The following is a 16,210-nucleotide window of genomic DNA, read 5'->3' as shown; positions in this document are numbered from 1 at the left end:
GTGTTCGCCACCCTTACTGTAAAGAAATTGTTCATGGAACAAAGTGCTAGTAATTTAGGATTTGGAGTTTGAAAAGTCAGGATCTGTTTCCTGCTTTTCTCCTAATAGCTGCATGACTTTTGGCAAATTACTTGACGTTTCTAATTCTCAGCCCCTTTATCTATAAAATGGAGATAATAGCATTATATTCCTCATTGGCCTGTTGTGGGGATTAAATGAGCAAATAACTTATGAAACACATTAGCACAGTGGCCTGGCACACACTGAACTATGATTAAACAAATACTGACTCATTTTTGCAGGACGTACTTTTATTTTTTACTCAAGGGTGGCATAGGGATGGGGTTGGAGAGAAGACAGTGGTAGGAAAAGACCTATGAAAATCCAGGGGAGGGGATAGGAAAGGGTGAGAAACATGAGAGATAAGGGGCTCAACGAACTTCGGGCTGAAAGATGCGTTAAGTTTTACATCATCTTCTGGACTCCATGTATGTGTTAAGATGTTTCTTTCTGGAAATGGACTGCATCTCCATGCACTGTGAGGTAACAGAGGACAAGTGACTGGCTTTATCGACAAGCATGACTATAGCACCTCCCCTGATATATCTCCGTCCGTGCTGCTCAACAGAAGTCTAGCAATTCTGTTACTGGAACTTGGGACAAGGTAAGTATAGAAACAGAGTTAAGTCAGTTTTTAGAAACTTTAATTGCAACTTGACAGAGTAGTTTTATGTCTGATGAATCTAATAATAGTAGAAATGGACATTTTTGTATCTCTATTATTTTCGTCATCTAGCAATTCATTCTTTAAAATGAACTTTTTCCCTTGTAATTCACTTTCATTTTACTATAACAAACTATAGGCCCACAATAATTGTAAATTAAAACAAAAATGGGTCTTTCACCACTGATAGTTTGAGAAGTATTACTCTAGAAAATAATCCAAACATTTTTACTGTACTAAAGAAAGTCATTATTTGATTTCCGAAAGTTCTTAAAGACTACAATTTGAAGAAATTCTTTAGTTTGAACCTTTGTTCCTACGAACAGGCCAAACCACTCACTTAAAACAAATCTAGAATCATTATTACCCACAATATTAAGCTTTTATAAATACAAGGAAAAATTTTGAAGAATTTTCTCAAATATAGATAAATTGAACATCAAGGAAGGTGAGGCAGTTTTTAAATCCACCTTGTAAAACATAAAACTTTATGAGGTGTATTGATATAGATTGATACAGAGTGAGGCTCATGATGTGTAAGGTGAAAAAAAGAGTTGTAAAACTACTTGTAATATGATGCTGTATTTTAAAAAGACTACATGCATGGAAAAAATCTGAACTAATATACAATAAATTGTTATATCTGGTAACATTCCGCTTGTAGGGCATGATTGTTTTTATGTTATATATTTCCTTTGCATTTGTATTTAAAATTTTTTACCATTACTATATTTTGTAATAAGAAAGGAAGTTTACATATTGAAAAACTTACCTCTGTCACCTTTCGATTTTGAATAAACATAACAATAAAGTGATTGAGAGATGTTTTTCAAAAAAAGTTAGGAGGGAAATTATACCCTAGGCCCACTGTGCTTCCATTTCTACACCTTCTTTCCCCATTTGGGAGCCGAGTTCCAGTTGTTCTTTCAAGGCACACTATTTCTTGAATAGCAAAAGGTCATTTCCACGTAAGGTTCTTGCTTGCAAATATTAAGTTCTCCCTCCTCATCATTTCCTACTCCCCTCCACCCATTGTGCAGGATAAAAAGGCATCAGGTGAAACCTTTTCTTGAATTTAAAAATTCATCCTGTGAAAGTAGGATGAATTATGTTATAAATAAACACCATTCTCAAGATTAGGAGACCTAAAAATTTACATCCGTGATCCTCTGTGAGGCAATAAACTACCGTTATTTCATCCATTCTAAGACAACTTTATTGTAAGACATAGCATTATTTTATGTATCACTAAGAAAGAAAAAACACTACCAATTCAACTAGGATATGCCATTAATCAAAAGATGCACCCTGATTTCAGATATATAAATATAAAAAACTTGAATCTTGGAATAAAAAAAATGCGATAACACTATAACTAAGACTGCAATCTTGTCCAACATAATTACTTGAAGTAGAGTACCTTAAACTGCTTTGTATGAACCCTGAACATAAATGGAAGCATACATAAACATTTTCAGTAGCACACCTTTAGTTTATTGACCTATGTAAAAAAATAATAGGTCTTTAAAAAGTCAGAACAGTAAAAGAATATGCAAAAGGGTATTTGTTTCTAGGAAGCTATACAAATATGCAAAAAGGAATAAGTTATTTTTTTTGCACGTCTATTTTTTGTTCCAAATTTCTTCCCCAAACTTCATTTTTAATGATACAAATGACTAAGGACCAGTTTAATGAATCAACTTTATGTATATATTACATGCTTTGGAATATAGATAGAAAATGTTCCAAAAAAGTTGTTCAGAAACTTCTCTATTCACAATATGCACAAGAAACCTGTATAAAAGGAGCACCTTTTAAGGAATTATGAAGCAGAGTAAAGATGACAAAAAAGATTAATCTGGAATACAGAAATATTTGTTTAAAAAACACTCAACCATAAACCATACTAGTTAGTTCTTCCACAGAAAGTATGAGGTAGTTTTAGCCTCATAATTAAATCTACTGCAGCTTGGAGTTTTGTTTGTTTGTTTGTTTTTGTAATAACTAATCTTGTTTTTGTCACTTGGTGACTTAGAACTAACTGAAATTCAGACACATGTTTACTTTTCTAATGGTCACCATTTTAAGGCACACAATTCATCTAAAATGATTTAAAAATTTTTTTGTTTGGGTTCTTTCTGTATCACCTTAAAATACTTTTTCAAAATCTTGATTATAAAACTTTCTATATCAAGTCTGCCATTTCAAATGACAGCCAACTTGGAGAGCTACTAGCTTGAATTACAGCTCATCATGCCATTAGTATAGAAATAATAATAAAAAAAAAGCTCAATGGTATTGTACCTCAGAAAATTCTCCAAGCAGAGTTTGTCAATTATTCAGTGGGCTGCTTCATTTTCCTCAGTCTGCTACCATAAAGTTATATTACAGGATGCTACGGCAATAAGTCTTTCTGGAACCCATTTTATGGTGCTTATGAAAACCATCACTCATTATAATATCCTAAAAACATTTACACTCATTCAGAACTTCAATGAAAATCCAGCTTCTCTTCAAGTAATTTTCCAATACTGTCTAAATTGTTCATGTCCATGTAGAAATAGCGTTATTCTTCATCAGCTCACAAATTCAAACTTTCTGATGGTAAGCGACAACTAAGGAGCTCTGGTTTCTCTTCTCTCATCATTCTGGATTGTGCTCTGATATTTCCCGTCCTTCTTTCCTCCTGGAGATCCTGAACACACTTTTCACAGTTTTGAGGTTTCCCTTCAACAACTTTTATTCCCTTAAAAAGTGCTTGCTATTGATAAAGGCTGAGTCCTTTCTTGGCAATGGTTCGACATGGTCCGACTTTGTTCTGTTAGCTTAGCGCCTGGATTTTGAAAGGCAGGTCGTCTTTCAGGGGCTTTGTGTGGCTTAGTGTTTCACTTTTCGGGCAATGTGAGTCCACTCTTTGACCTTTGATGCCTTCATGTTTTTAAAGCCAAATAGCCTTCTGGGAAAATGAACAAATTTTGCAAGGCACACTAGTGTGAGAATGCGGTGCTTGGTCAAGAGGTCCAACTGCAGTTCAGACTAATGTTCCAGGCTTTGAATCTTCATGCCAAAAGAGCCTCTGCTCACTACTCTCCAGGTTGTCTTCCAACCGGTTTCCATCTGTACTGTCCAGTTGACTGGTCTCTGTGTATTGTCTACTAAAAGAAACCAGAGAAGTTACTACTCATGGTCATTTTTGTTCTGAGTACAAAAATTACTACACTTGAAGTTAGTAGAAAGCAGTGTTAAGAAAATTATCCAAAACTTGGCAACAAGGCAAAGGATGACTGTAGTTCAATGTCATCCTGGAACATTGTCTAACAGGCCCATGCAAGGAATATTTAATTCTCTAGAAATATACACCTTTGTCTAATTTATATTGATTAGGACCCAGATTGTGTTAAGTTACACATTAATTTGTATACATATATTTTTTAGTCTGGAAGAAATACGAATAACTTTTGTTTAGTACAAGAGATTATAGTTATAGCTTTAGTGCCCTGTAGGACATTAACTGGTTTTATCTAATCTAGTAATCTTATTCCAGCATTTTCTCTTTCAATGTGTTGAATACAGTCTTGAATACTCTTGGAACCAGCTTTACCATTCTGTCAGTTCTCTCCTTAATGAGTTAGATAGATCTTTGACACATGCCCATTTTCCATTTGTGTGAGAGTCATATTTTTAATTTTTTAAAAGGTATTTTTAACAGCCACATTTTAAGTATTCTTCTGATTAAGAGAATATGCTAGATGCTTTCTTCAGGGTTAAAGGAATATATTGAGAAGGCCAGAGCACCTTGTGAAATATTTTAGGTCCCTAGGGTGTATGGGCCAACTGTAAATTGGAAACAGCACCATATATAAAAATCATAGGCATATTTGGATGGTATATCCAAATGAGAGCATCCTATTACACAAACGATTACAATAAGTAAAACCTTCTTCTTGCAATAGTGGTTAGAATAGGTTAGGTAGTTAGTAGATTTCTTTTTATCTTAAACTTCAATGCCCTTTAGTAAAAGGGATAAAAAGCCTTTAGAAGAAGAGCTTTGTAAATAAACACTATGTGAATCCAGGTATTTAATGTTTTCATCTAATATAAAAACCAAGTCATATTTCCATAACTTCACACATCAGTCAGAGCAAGCAGAACTCCTGCTATGTAAGAAGCAACACTCAATTCAGAGGGACTGTACTTACTACAGCTGGCTACACTTAGCAAAAGAGAATTTAAAATTGATCTCATTTCTGGAGACACAACCGTTCTCTGGGACAGAAGCCCTGGGTTTTGCCTAGTGATAGATAAAGATAAAGTAGAGGAAGGGAAATGGAAAACAGGAAGTGAAAGAAAAAAAGTTATTTGAAAACACTGTTGGCAGTAGTAGAGCCAAGACTTAGACTATATTACATATGAGGTAGCATAAGAGACTTCAACATTTCTAATTTTGGAAAGTTTATGCTGCTGACAATTATACCATATCATACATAAGAAAAAAAAATATTGGTAAAATTTGTAGCTTTCTGTAGTATTAAAATCTGGACACTCTGGGGAAGAAAATCTTTAAATAATATGTACTTCATTTATTGTTTTAAAAATCACTAATCTATTGCTAAGCATTTCAAATCTTTAAGAGAAGATCTAAAGTTCTTCATCTTAATCTTGAAACCCAATTTCTCTCTTATTTTAAAAATTATGTTTTCATCAACAGTAACATGAAATTTTAGGGTAAAATTTCTAAAACTTTATGGATGATTGTTATAGTTGCCTTAGGTTAACAGGTCAACTTAAATTGATCAAACTTTATCATAATTTTAAAAAATCTTAAATAGACATGTGGATGGAAATAAGCACACCCATAACTCTGTGTCTGGGAGGGAAAACTGGCAAATTTTTCTGGAAAGCAAGAGATTAAAAAATATATACGTTTTAATTTAATCTTTTGATTCTACTAATTTGAATGTATCCTAAGGAATAATTTGGAATTCAGACAAATATTTTGCATAAAGATGTTAGGAGCAGCATTACCTAAAAAAAAAAAGAAAAAGAAAATCCAAAACCATTCAAATTAGAAATATGAGGAACTGTTAAATAAACTGGTGTATTTATTAGTGGATATCATATTGGTCACACAAAATAAGGTTTAAAAGAGTTTTTAAAAAAATACAAGAACATGTTTATGTTATGACATTAAGTAAAAAACTGGGATGTAGGACTATATATACAATGAAGGGTATAAAATTGCATATATGATATAACAACCATGTTAAAAATGGGTACAGAAAAATGGAGGAAATGTGCCAAAATGTTAATAGCTGCTCTCTCGAGATAATGGCATTATGAATAAATTATTTCCTACTTATTTATCCTTTTATAATTTTAATTTTTCACAATGAGCTCACATTATGTGCACATGTGTGTGCACACACAGACACACACACACACACAGATCTTTAAATAGTTCTAATTTCCTGTACATTGTGCCCCACTGACATAAAACTCCCCTATCAAGCCAACAGATGGGCAGACTTGTTAAAAACATGTTCCCTAAAAATGTTTAGCACTTTCCAAGTCCAGTGAAAGTGGTGTTAAGGATACTATTAGAACTGTCTTAGATACTGTTTTATATATCATTTCTGAGTCAACAAAAAGTAAAGTAAAAGTATATAAACATGAAAGCTATTTGCAAATATATTATACAAAATCATTAGCACTGAATTGAAAAAGTTTAGTACAAATTTTGGGTCAAAGTCATTTTAGTTCTTGCTCCTCATTCTCAAGCATTATTTACAGAAATCCAAGCCATCTGACCTCCTCTTAGGTATATTTTCATTAAAACTCTATTTTGAGTACACCCTTTGTTGAGTTGAGACAATTGGCCTAATATTTCAAGCCAAGAAAAACTCCCGCTGAATATGGAGAAGAAAAATAAGGCTTTTGGGGCTGAAAATCTCCAATTTGCTTGTAATACTGAGTGCTTTAATATGAAACTAACCTCTTAAATTCACCAGTATAAAGACCTTTATAAATTATAGTCTGTGTAAGTCTCCTATGCCTGAAACATCATCTGATTTAATGAAAGCAAAGTTAAATTTTCTAAAAAAACAAGAAAATGCTCTACTTCTTGGTACCATAGGTGTGGATTATATTCTGCGAGAAAGTGATAGGGAGAAATGACCTCTTCAAACTTCTCCTGTGTATACAGATAATTGAAAAACAAGTAATTCAGAGTTTGCAATCTTTTTCAAAATCACATTTTAACAACCTGTTCTTGTGTATTTCCTCTAAATGTTTACAAAGCATTACTTTTACAAATAGGACAGCTGGCTGTGTCTGTTTCTTCGTAATAAACATAGGATCAGACACAAAAGGCAGCAAATGTTTGAAATTGAGCCTACCAACTGTCTATGAGGAATCTTGGTATGAACAGCTTTTTCTGGAGTAGGAATTTTTTTCCTGCAAGGTTCCAGAAGATTTTTACATAGATAAATCAGTAATACAATTTCAAGTACTGCAATTAAAAATAAACCCTTCAAACACAGAATTTAATGTACAGAACTCTAAGAACAGGGGTAAATTTGAATGAGCTAGACTGAGGTCAATAGCTTTTCCTTAAAGGGACAGATATTTTTGGCTTTGTTGGCCATACTGTGTCTGTCACAACTACCCTGCTCTGCCCTCATAGTGCAGAAACAGCAACAGATAATATGTAAATAAATGAGCACGGCTGTTTCCCAATAAAACTTATTTACAAAAACAGATGGCAGCTGGTTTTGGCCCATAGGCTTATAGTTTGCCAATCCTTGAACTAGGTTACTTGGCATTCATAAAAGAAAATAGGATTCCTGAATTCTTTGGTCCAGGTACAGGCTACTATAATTTTCAACCATTGCTTCCTTACCTGCCTGGAGAGAGTAAAGGATTATAGATGTTGCCATAGCAGCTGGTGTAAGATGAATGTACCGGGGTCTCATATTCAGAAAGCCCTACGGTTATCTGGGTCCTCCAGTTCCCAGAAGCATTTGTAGAAGATACTAGAAATAAAAATGGAGAGACAAAATTAGCATAATATTTAAAGTGAAAATTGTTTAGGCCATTTCGATTTACATTATAATATAATGAACAGAGTAGAGATTAAAAGCCATGTTTCTAGAATCAACAGAGTTCCTATTCCAATTTAGTCCCTTACTGGAGTTTGGGCAAATGGCTCATTCTCTTTAAGCCTCAGGTTATTCATCTGTAAAGTGGGGGTAATGATATAAATATATTCTGTATAGAGATAATATCAGGATTAAATAAGGTAATGTCTGAAAATATTTAGCACTGGTATAGAGTAATCTCTCAATAAATTATAACTTATTATTAATGAGGATAAGGTTATTTAAAAGATGTGCTATTAAAAAAACCCCAAAAGACAAGCCAGAAAAAAAAAAAAACACCTCATATATTGAGAGAATCTTCCTATTTGGGCTATGGTGGCTGGGTACATAAGACTTCAGTTGTAAAGGTAAGGTGATGAGTTTCTTGGAGGCTTTTGGAGGAAAAGCATTCCTCAGCCAAAGGCAACATCAGTCACAAGGAGGATCAAGTCATATTTTTTGCCTTTGAAAAAGGTGGAGAGGAGAGGAAGGTAACTCGTATAGGAAGGATTTCAGGAAGGATAGATTTGGTTGTACTGGGGGATTGGACTGGAACATGACAAGGGCATAATTTGGGAGCAAAGCCCAGTGAATGCCTCATCGCTAGGCATTTGTTGTTCTCTCTCTAAAATCAGTCCTACTCCATGCCTAGGATGCACAGGTGACCACAGTTCCATGCTGGTCATCCAAGAGTCAGGTAACCAGCACTACTCATGGTTCCTTCCAGCTTTCCTCCATTTCCTGTTCCTGGCAGCCAATCTCCTCTTCTCTCTCACACCCACAAAGCACTTGTGACCAGAGTGGGAGAAATACATTTCAAAACTCATCTGTGGCCCTGGATACCACCAGGTTTTTACTCAAAGATACAACGTTCTCACTTTGAGCTTCCAAGAATGTTTCATTAGTCTCAGTCAGGGGCTGAGAGACTTGGTGATTAAGATGTCAGTGCTAGGATAGACTTCCTACTCTATAACTTACTAGCTTTGGGGCTTGGGCAGGGTCAGTTATGCTCTCTAAGCCAGAACTGCCTCAGCTGCAAAATTAGGATAATAGTAATTAACATGACAACACTCACCATATAGAACTGCTGCATACATTAAGTGGGATAGTATGTATAAAGTGCTGAGCGTGCTGTGTGGTACATGGTATGTTGCCAATAAATGGAAGCTGTCGTTACTACTAAAACTGAGTCACTGAGAGAGCCTTTAGGTGGCTGGGAAGAACTACAAAACCCCTGACTAACCTGGCAAATAATCGGATACTTATCTCGTCATGAGCATGATGCATGCCTGCTGTATAAAACACAGCCAGGAATGAGGAAAATTCCAAAAGGAATTCTGGGAATACTCATTCCATACCTCTAATTCCTTGGAAAATTATGCCTTTTGGTCTATGTGGCCAAATCTTGCTGGAATCAGCAAGGCTCACACAGGGTCCAAATCAAGAAGGGTTAACTCCATTCTCACCTTTGTCTCAGACACTGAGCCAACTGCTAGGAATGTTGTTTCTGGGTTACATCTGCTTCTCCCCAGCCTTGCCGTTTAAGGAGCATTACTCCAACCCAGTGCCCTGATGACCATCCACATGTATCTCAGCCCTTCTTGCCTGGTTCTTTCCTTGTAGCACTCTACCCAGGTTTTGGTTTCTGAAAGTTTCTCATGCAACGCCCTGAACTTTAGTGGGAAGAAAGGCATTCTCCAGATCAGAGCCATAAATAACAAGAAATAATTACAGGAGCCTTTTCATATGTTAGATGTGGTATCAGATGGGAAAGCCCTAGCGGAAGTCCAAAGTCCTACAGAAATAGAAGAGAACTTGAACCCAAATAGAAATCTCCATGGAAATGCCTTTTGTCAACAAGCGTATGAAACTTTTAAAGGTACAGTTTACACTGACTATTACACAATGATTCAGGAATCCCTGTGCATGCCTCACTAAGGTGTCATGCTTGAAGGAGGGGTCAAGACTCATGCCCTCAAGTTTTCATGCAGTTCAAGAATTCATTCATATCTTAGAAGCTTTAAAATTGCTTAATTTTCATATATTCCTCTAGCTGCTACGTAGCCTGTGAGGTCATCAAAGCCAGGAAGTGTTTCAACACTGGCTCTTCAGCATCTTAGATGTGCCTGCTTATTTATTTGCTGAATAAATTAAATCATAGACAGACACTCCTCTTATTGACCTATTTCTCCCATTTCTCTCCTTAAAGTACTCAGCACACCTGGGTGCATGCAATAAGTCCTCCACAAATGTTAGTGGAGTTAGGGGCCAAAGTTAATGCATGACGGGAATATCTTTAATCAAAATTATCTTTAAAATGCCTTAAATCAATTGTAAACTAGAGTATATATGATTGCTGAACTGAGTTAAGACATGCAAAGTACTTAGAACAGTGCCAGGAACACTGCTTAAATGCCAGCTCCTTTCACAATTATTAGAAGCCTTATACAGGTAACTGAGCATTCAAAACAAACTACCTTTAGATGATCAAATTCCTGGTGGAGAACAGGGAAAGACTGTATAATTCTGTTTTCTTTGTACCTGAAGGGTTTACCCTGATCTTTTAATATATCAAACATCAATGATCTGAAGACATTTAAGAGATGCGACTGTCAATATAAGATCTAGAAAAGATAAAATATGTGGACCCCCTAACGCAGGGTAGCACAGAGTAGGTGTTCAGTAAATATGGAATTTCAGTCAACAACCTGGTTCATGAGACTTGTATGGACTGTGTTCTTCGGCAACCTGGAGGGAACTGTTTGTAAGCTGGCAATTCATATTGTGGAGCCACCCAATGGCCACCATTCTCCTGACTTTGGGTACTGGTCTCACGATCCTTGAGGGGAGTAGTTTTTGGGTGGGTGGGGAACAGGAGGTAAATTAAATCTGGATATCAGGTGCCTCTGCAGTATTCTTACCAGAAGAGTAGGAAGATGCTCTACTGCTTGGAGAACAGGGTACTTGTAGCCCAGCAAACCCCAGGCATCTCTGTGACCCCCTGTCTGAGTCAAAGCTAGTCTGTGGGCTGTGCCCCTGCTCTTTTTGCCCAGAGGCCCGCTGGTACCAGCCACGCAGGTGCTCTGCAACTAAGGCCTTGTGGATGTTTTTGGTGATGTGCTCTGACTTGGCAGCAGCCTTCCTCGGCAGCCGGAGAGTTGCATATGGGTTATGCGGCGCCCGGTCGACCTCGTCTTCATGAAAGGACCTGCTATAGTCCCTTTGGCGGTCGTATCCATAGTGGGCCGAGGATCGGAAGGAAGGATTGACACTGTACTGTCCCTCAGTGTCGTTCTCATAGACATACCCACCACTGTAATAAAGATCACACTCTGCATATGGCGTGTACCCGGCGATATAGTAACTGGAAGAATGTTGCTCCTGATTCTTTGTAGAGACGCCATTCCTCAAACTATCCTTTTGTGCTAGGTTGGGCATGCTTCCTGAATTTGAGGTCGAAGCGTTCTGTTTCTTGGACCTTCTCCGACCCCTGGTGCGAGTGTCCAGGGTCTGGGTGGTATAATAGGGGCCGGAAACTGGCGTCACGCAGTAATATTCTGTGCTTGATTGGCTGGTGTAAGAAGACCCGTCATCCAGGATTTCTGTGCTGCTGCTTCTTTGGGATTTGGAGAAGGAAAAAAATGGCTTATCGCTGTCCATCTCAGAGAGTAGGTGGGACTGGGACTCCAGGCTTCCACTCCGCTGGCGGCAGTGCTGAGATGAAGATTCAGGTCTGAAAGAGGAGAAAGGCAAACTTGTAAAAGAGAGAAAAGGAAAGGAAGACCGAATTAAGGAAAAAGAACACCACACTGAAAGATTCAATAGCAATGGGATTGCAATAGGACTTTAAAGATTTCCAAAGCTGACTGCACAACAGAATCCATTTGTTCATGTAATCCACTGGTTCACACACATCTCACTGCTATGGTCAAAATAAGGAAAAAACCAGGTTCTGTCAATTGTGTAATCCATGGCCTTTCTTGAGAACAGGAAGATAAACTGATGATACACAACCTGCATCAAAGCTTGGAAAAACAAAAACAAACAAATGAAAAAAACCAAAAAACAAAAACCAGTCTTTGGAAGGTTCTCTCTTCCAATAAGATAAGAAGATACATAGACAGAGCCTGTGTTCTAACTGTGGAGATATCTGGGTGAGTCACCGCTCTGCCATTTCCCAGCTGTGCGAGGTTGCACAAGATATTTAACCTCTCTGAACCTAGCTTCCTCCTCTGTGAAAGGAGTATCTAATATCTACAGGTAGGCTTGTGGGGACTAAAAAATACGGAGCATATAAAATAGCATAGTCTTCAATAAACACTTCAAAATATTGCTATTGTCGTTATCTTCATCCTCACCACTGAATACTGAATGGTAATGTCTTGTTGGAAAAATTAAGGTACAAAAAAACCCAACATCTACATAAACAAAATACATTTCAATTACATTTTTGTTGCTCACACATGTGAAACTGTGAGTAGAAAATGTAGATCTATAAAAGAGTCCTATTGCAGAAAGTCCCTTAAAATGATTACGAAACACAACAAAATAAAACAGAACCTTAAAGCAAAGATTAACAGAGCCAAAGAAACTGGAATGAAGCGCTCTTACTCCAAGTGGCTGCTGCTGTAGGCGTTACGGGTGAGAACTGGTGTGGTGGGCATGCTTAGTCCACCTGGCGGCCGCCTCTCCAGGGTTTTGTAAGGGCTGCTGTGTGATGACAGCATTTCTCTGTGATGGGAAAAATAAATCAGGAAATCATGAATCTCTCAACTTCTCTGGAAAACTTGTCATAAACTGAAGGAAAGAGAGCATGGGGATAACAGACTTTAAATATGAAGAAATAACCAAATGTTTTTTAAAAGAGCTCCTAAAAACACTTCTACTTGTGTCACCTGGACTGCCTGGTATCCACAAACTGTTCATTGATGGACGACTTTCTGAAATGGATTCGCTCAATACCGAGAGACTTGGGAGGAAGAATTCTTGGAGAATGAGGTACTGAACTTGATCGCTGTCCAGCAGTAGTGAAGGTGTCATTGGCTATAATAAGTAAATGATTAAAGGAATAAATAAGTAGGTAAGTAAATAAGTAAATAAATACCTTGCAAACACCCCCAAATAGAAATCAGAAGATCTGGTGAACAAAGTGTTCTGATGATGATGTTTTTAGAAGCATTAACTTTTAGGAAATTTATTTTTGTATTTTATACACTACAAAAAAAAAAAAAGAATTAGTGAATACTCTTGTGGGGCCTGATCCAACTTTTGGCAATTCAATTCACTCTGAGCAAAGAGATCAGTTAGGTGGAATGGGTAGCTTCTCTCAAGTTATACTATAGAAAAACCCCAGCGTACAAAGGGACAAGAGGAAGTCGACCTGTAAAGTTGGCCTGGATCATTTTTGTTCAACTTTACTTTTAAAGTTCTTATGCTTCTTTGGCTGACCAAAGGCTCACCCTGTCATTGAAAGCGATGAAGCTGATTTATACGGAAAGATAAAGGACTTGTTACGTTTCCCACTGATATTTGTATTTTCAAAGAGGAATGGCAAGAATGACCAAACCTCAGCTCAAAGAAAAACTTCTGAAATGGTGGAATTTCATGCACCATAAAACTTGGGGGAAGATAAAGCAGTGGGGTCTAGTGGCTTCCTGATTTCATTAAATCACGTCAAATAGATAGCCACTACTATGTTTAAGCACAAGGAATTATAAGGGAACACTCTATCGCCTGATATGAAATCATTCCATCATGAAATGTGTTGAACAAACACAGGCCATCACAACAGAGACAGCCTACCTCTATGAAAGTGACACAATGACATGTAACCCAATTTCTAGAATGTGTATTTCTTCCTAAGGAAAAGAAAATAAACTCCCAGTTATCCAGAATATGGTGATAATCACAGTCTACACTATAATTTCCTGGTTTGATATTGGACTTCAAATATATAAATTGTGACCATTGGGAAAAGCTGGGTGAAGGGCTCTATGTATTATTCAGACAATTCCTTGTGAGTCTACAATCACTTTGATAAAAAGTGAAAAACAACAACAACAACAACAAAAAACATCCCACAGAGCCTTATAAATTCTTATTGAGAGATTCACTTACTCATGTTATGGTATTCTGATTCCCAAAATCATGCAAATCTTATGGAACTGTATTTAATGCTAACCTATGTAGAAGTTAATTGCAATCTCTTTCCCCCAGCCTTTCTGCATGAATATTAGTTTATTTTACTGTTCCCTAAAGAACAGCAAATAGGCTTTAGTTAACTAAAAAATAATCTTAATATTTCAGAACATATAATATTTTAAACCGAAAAAAGGAAGCTACTTACAATCATCATAGGTGGTAGTGTCAGACAAAGAGCTGCTCTCTGATGGGATTATGTCTTCTGCGAATTAAAAATACCACCTTTAGTATAATTGTGCATTTATACAACTATAGTGAGTTTAATAAAGCAATTCTCAATGGAGTGCATCTTATTTAGATAAGTGTAACTAATTATAATACGTTAAGAATAATTAACTGTTATAAGAATGGACTCATTTATTACTGAAGTTATAAACATCTTATATATCATATAAATATTACATTGGACTATTTCTTAAAATGGAACAAACTTCAAGGAAGTTTTGGTTTTCAACTAGTTTTCAAACTAACTTCTCCACATGATGAAAACTTTACCCTATACATTGAGTGTTTACAAGCAAAAACTGGAAAAAAAAAATTACACTATTTGTGTCATAAATGATAAATGTTATATAAAATACACTTGATCCCACATTTGAGAATCTACTGTTAGTATAACTTCTTTTTAGACCCCTCTCCTGAAGAAAAGGGCCTTTAAAAAAAAAAAAAAAAAGTGTGGACACTTGGTGGTGCATTAAAATTAGACCAGGGTTTTTCAATCTTGGGTGGCACTACTAACTTTTTGGACAGATAATTCTTTTTTGAGGGAGCTGTCCTTTGCATTGTAAGATCTTCAGCCTCTACCCACTGGATGCTGACAGAACCCACTGTTTTGACAATCAAAAATGTCTGCAGACATTGCCAAATGTTTCCTGGGGGGCAAAATTGCCTTGGTTGAGAATCACTGAATTAGACAGACCTGGGTTTAAATCTCAGTAAATTACTTAGCTCTCTAAGGATAATTTGGCTCAACTTTAAAATGGGGATAAGAACAATACTTAGTGAATAGTACTGAGGTGAACATTAAATGAAATAATGGATATAAAGCCTCAAGCCCAGTTTTTGGCACAAAACATGTTCAATAAACATTTGCTATACTTATTACTTTTGTTACCTAGACACTGTGTTCTGGTGAAAAAACTCTGGTAGTTGGAAGTGCCCACAGTGCTCTCAGTATTACTGATGTCCATCAAGTGTTAAAAAAATGTATTTGGCAAAAAGAAATGTCTCAGATATGTTGATCTGCTTTGGCAAATCCTTCCTTACTCAATGTCAAGTATTGGCAAGGTTGCAGGCAAATCCAACACCTCAATGTAAGCTTCACAGACGTTATGAAGGGAATCTCCCCCACCCACTCTCAAACGTGAATCTCTATCATAGCCAGGTGGACTATCTCTTAATTGGACACACGGTAGAGCTTGAAGGCAGGATGCCAGTATAGTCAGCTGTCAGACACACACACAAAAATCTACCCAGTATAAATGCTCAACCATTGGCACCATCTGCTGCCCAAATGTCAGTCACTGTAAAGGAGAACACTTGAATCCTGCACAGTTTGGGGATGAATAGGCCACAACAAATGGCTATGAAAGTTAAGTTCACTGTTAATCGCCCATCTCTGTAAGTACGGAGTATAACCACCACCAAGGCCAACTGGATTTTGCATTCAGAGTCAAAGCCATCCTAAATTCTCCAGCTGTAGTTGACTAACACTTGTGTGTTAATGTCTGTGCATTCACTTTCCAAAAGCCTTATCTCTGCTTTTAAAATCATATGCCCTAAACTCGAGTTTACTTTAAACCTAGTTACTGCCTTTGTAAAATCTAAGATGTATAATTATTTTATGTCCTAGTAAAAAAAGAGAAAAAAGTACTGCCAACATCACTAGTATAAGAATTATCCCAATTTCACAGATGTTTATATGTGAAAAAGAAAAAGAATCTTGGAGTCAAAGAAATATAATTATATTTCAACCCATTTTCAAAACTAGAAACTGTGCTAATAAATATGTAAGTCCATTTAAAAATAAAAAAATACGTAAGGCCGATTAGACATGAAATCTACATAAATGAGATTTTTTCAGTTTACTTTTTCTGAATGTTAAAGTCTTAGACACATAATGTTGAAAAAATTGAAAATATAGGAGTAT

General features: G+C 36.5%; 1 protein-coding gene across 10 annotated transcripts in view; it reads right to left on the bottom strand.

Annotated features, from left to right (window-relative positions):
* Nucleotides 1-1,917: 1,917 nt before the first annotated feature.
* Nucleotides 1,918-16,210, bottom strand: part of FRMD4B (FERM domain containing 4B) — a 309,226-nt gene continuing 294,933 nt past the window's right edge. For 7 of the 10 annotated variants that reach the window (XM_039851672.1, XM_039851673.1, XM_039851665.1 and 4 more), the window contains 6 exons: nt 14,207-14,263; nt 12,756-12,903; nt 12,472-12,591; nt 10,782-11,593; nt 7,623-7,755; nt 1,918-3,879 (listed from right to left, as the gene is read on the bottom strand). In XM_039851672.1, coding sequence (XP_039707606.1) covers nt 3,756-3,879; nt 7,623-7,755; nt 10,782-11,593; nt 12,472-12,591; nt 12,756-12,903; nt 14,207-14,263 — 1,394 coding nt within the window. In that variant the 3' untranslated portion in view covers nt 1,918-3,755. The remainder of the gene's footprint in view (nt 3,880-7,622; nt 7,756-10,781; nt 11,594-12,471; nt 12,592-12,755; nt 12,904-14,206; nt 14,264-16,210) is intronic. The other 3 variants (XM_039851669.1, XM_039851670.1, XM_039851666.1) reach the window with 2 other exon arrangements.

This window comes from Pteropus medius, unplaced genomic scaffold (genome assembly GCF_902729225.1).
Source record: "Pteropus medius unplaced genomic scaffold, Ma_sr-lr_union100, whole genome shotgun sequence".
Taxonomy (NCBI): domain Eukaryota; kingdom Metazoa; phylum Chordata; class Mammalia; order Chiroptera; family Pteropodidae; genus Pteropus; species Pteropus medius.
Note: the sequence above shows the minus strand (reverse complement) of the source record. Positions and strands in the feature narration are given on the sequence as shown.